This window comes from Carlito syrichta, unplaced genomic scaffold (assembly GCF_000164805.1).
Source record: "Carlito syrichta isolate Samal-C Ts95f unplaced genomic scaffold, Tarsius_syrichta-2.0.1 Scaffold130404, whole genome shotgun sequence".
Classification (NCBI taxonomy): Eukaryota; Metazoa; Chordata; class Mammalia; order Primates; family Tarsiidae; genus Carlito; species Carlito syrichta.
In genome coordinates this window covers 6,151-7,700 of record NW_007074500.1, presented here as the reverse complement: position 1 = coordinate 7,700, position 1,550 = coordinate 6,151, and the positions used below count along the sequence as shown (strand labels likewise).

The 1,550-nt window shown below is 57.5% G+C and overlaps 1 protein-coding gene across 1 annotated transcript in view; it reads right to left on the bottom strand.

The window, feature by feature from the left end:
• RAVER1 (ribonucleoprotein, PTB binding 1) overlaps window positions 1–1,547 on the bottom strand; it is a gene marked incomplete at its 5' end in the record, with an annotated part of 18,017 nt that extends 16,470 nt beyond the window's left edge. Inside the window, one exon of the mRNA XM_008048991.1 lies at window positions 1,509–1,547. Coding sequence (XP_008047182.1) covers window positions 1,509–1,547 — 39 coding nt within the window. The remainder of the gene's footprint in view (window positions 1–1,508) is intronic.
• Window positions 1,548–1,550: the final 3 nt, after the last annotated feature.

Here is a 1,550-nt window from a genome sequence, read left to right as displayed (position 1 = left end):
ATGGCCACCACAGCCTCGACCTGCTGGGCTCAGGTGATCCTTCTGCCTCAGTCTTCCAAGAAGCTGGAACCACAGGCATGTGCCACCACACCTGGCTAATTTTTTGATTTATTGTAGAGATGAAATCTCACCAAGTTGCCCAGGCTGGTCTTGAACCCATGGGCTCATGCAATCCTCTCACCTCGGCCTCCCAAAGTGCTGGAATTATAGGCGTGAGCCATCGCACCCAGCACAATACACTCTTAGAGAGTGTTTCTTTAAGGAAGTCATTTAATCTGCCTGAACGGCCTTTTGCAAATTCACTGTTTCCATCAGCTCGACTAGTGAAGTAGTGACAAATTCATCTTGTACATGAGAAAACTGAGGCTTGGAGAGTTGGAGGGACCTGCTGAAGGTCATGCCATTGGTCAGGTCAGCAGAAGGAATGTCATCCAGGGGTACCTACACACTTAATAAGCCTCCACACTTAATAAACTGGATTTCTGCCTCCCAATTCCCCCCAGCTGACAGGGCTGCCTTCTTGGAGAGAGCAGTGTGCTAGGGCCCACTTGTGCCAGATACACTGCTCTCTTTGCAGGATACACAGTGTGTTTCCAGCTGAGAGACGGTGGGCACTAGGAGGACCCGCTCCAGAAACAAAACAAACCACGTTAGCAGTGCCTGTCACCAATCTGTCCCCGAATCAAGCTCCTGCCACGCCTGGGGCCCCGCTAGCCATATGCCCATCCATGCATGGTCAGGGAGGGCCAGCGGCAGATATGCCAGCAAGTGAGCCCGGATTCTCAGCAACAGGAAGAAAGAACCCATTCCACAGCCTCAGGGCAGGGCGGCACAGGTGCCATTTCCCTGGGTCCAAAGAGCACAGGGAAGCTCTGCCCCATGGACGCCCCAAGACAAGGGTGCTCCTGGCGGGAAGATTATCCAAGGTGGGCTCCAAGGAACACAGGACCCTCCCCTTCCTGTAGGTCTGTGGGTGGTGGGAGACCCCAACATTCCAAGGTAACTTTGGTGTTTTGGGGGATGAGAGCCTGGGGCTGCTACCAGGATCGGATCGATCTCTGCCGGGAGAGAACAAATGCACGGGGCATAGTCTAGCCAGCCCTGAAACTTCTGGATATGAGGTCCCGCCACCCCGTGTAAGAGAGGGTGGGGAAAAGCACAACCCGAGCAGGGGGCAACTGGCATCCCAATCCAGATGCCCACTCGCAATCCCCCAACAGGGCCAAGATAGCCTGCCCCCTTCCCTCGCCCGCCCCCTCCTGTTATTTGGTCTCGCCCAAGCCCGTGGTCGCCCCTAGCAACATCCTCCCTCAGCCCAAAGTTGGTTTCTCCCTTCACCATCGCCCCCCCACATCCCGCTCTTGGTCTCTCCCGATCCCGCGTGGATCCCGTGCTCGGACGCCCCCGCCAGCGACCCCCGCGCACCCCAGCAGTGGTGTCGCCCGGTGCCCCCCGCGCACGCGCACGGTGGTATTTCCCGCCACGCTCCCACACCGCCCCCCCCATACCTGGTTGGTCACGTCCCCCGGGAGGCCCCGGATCAGTATCTT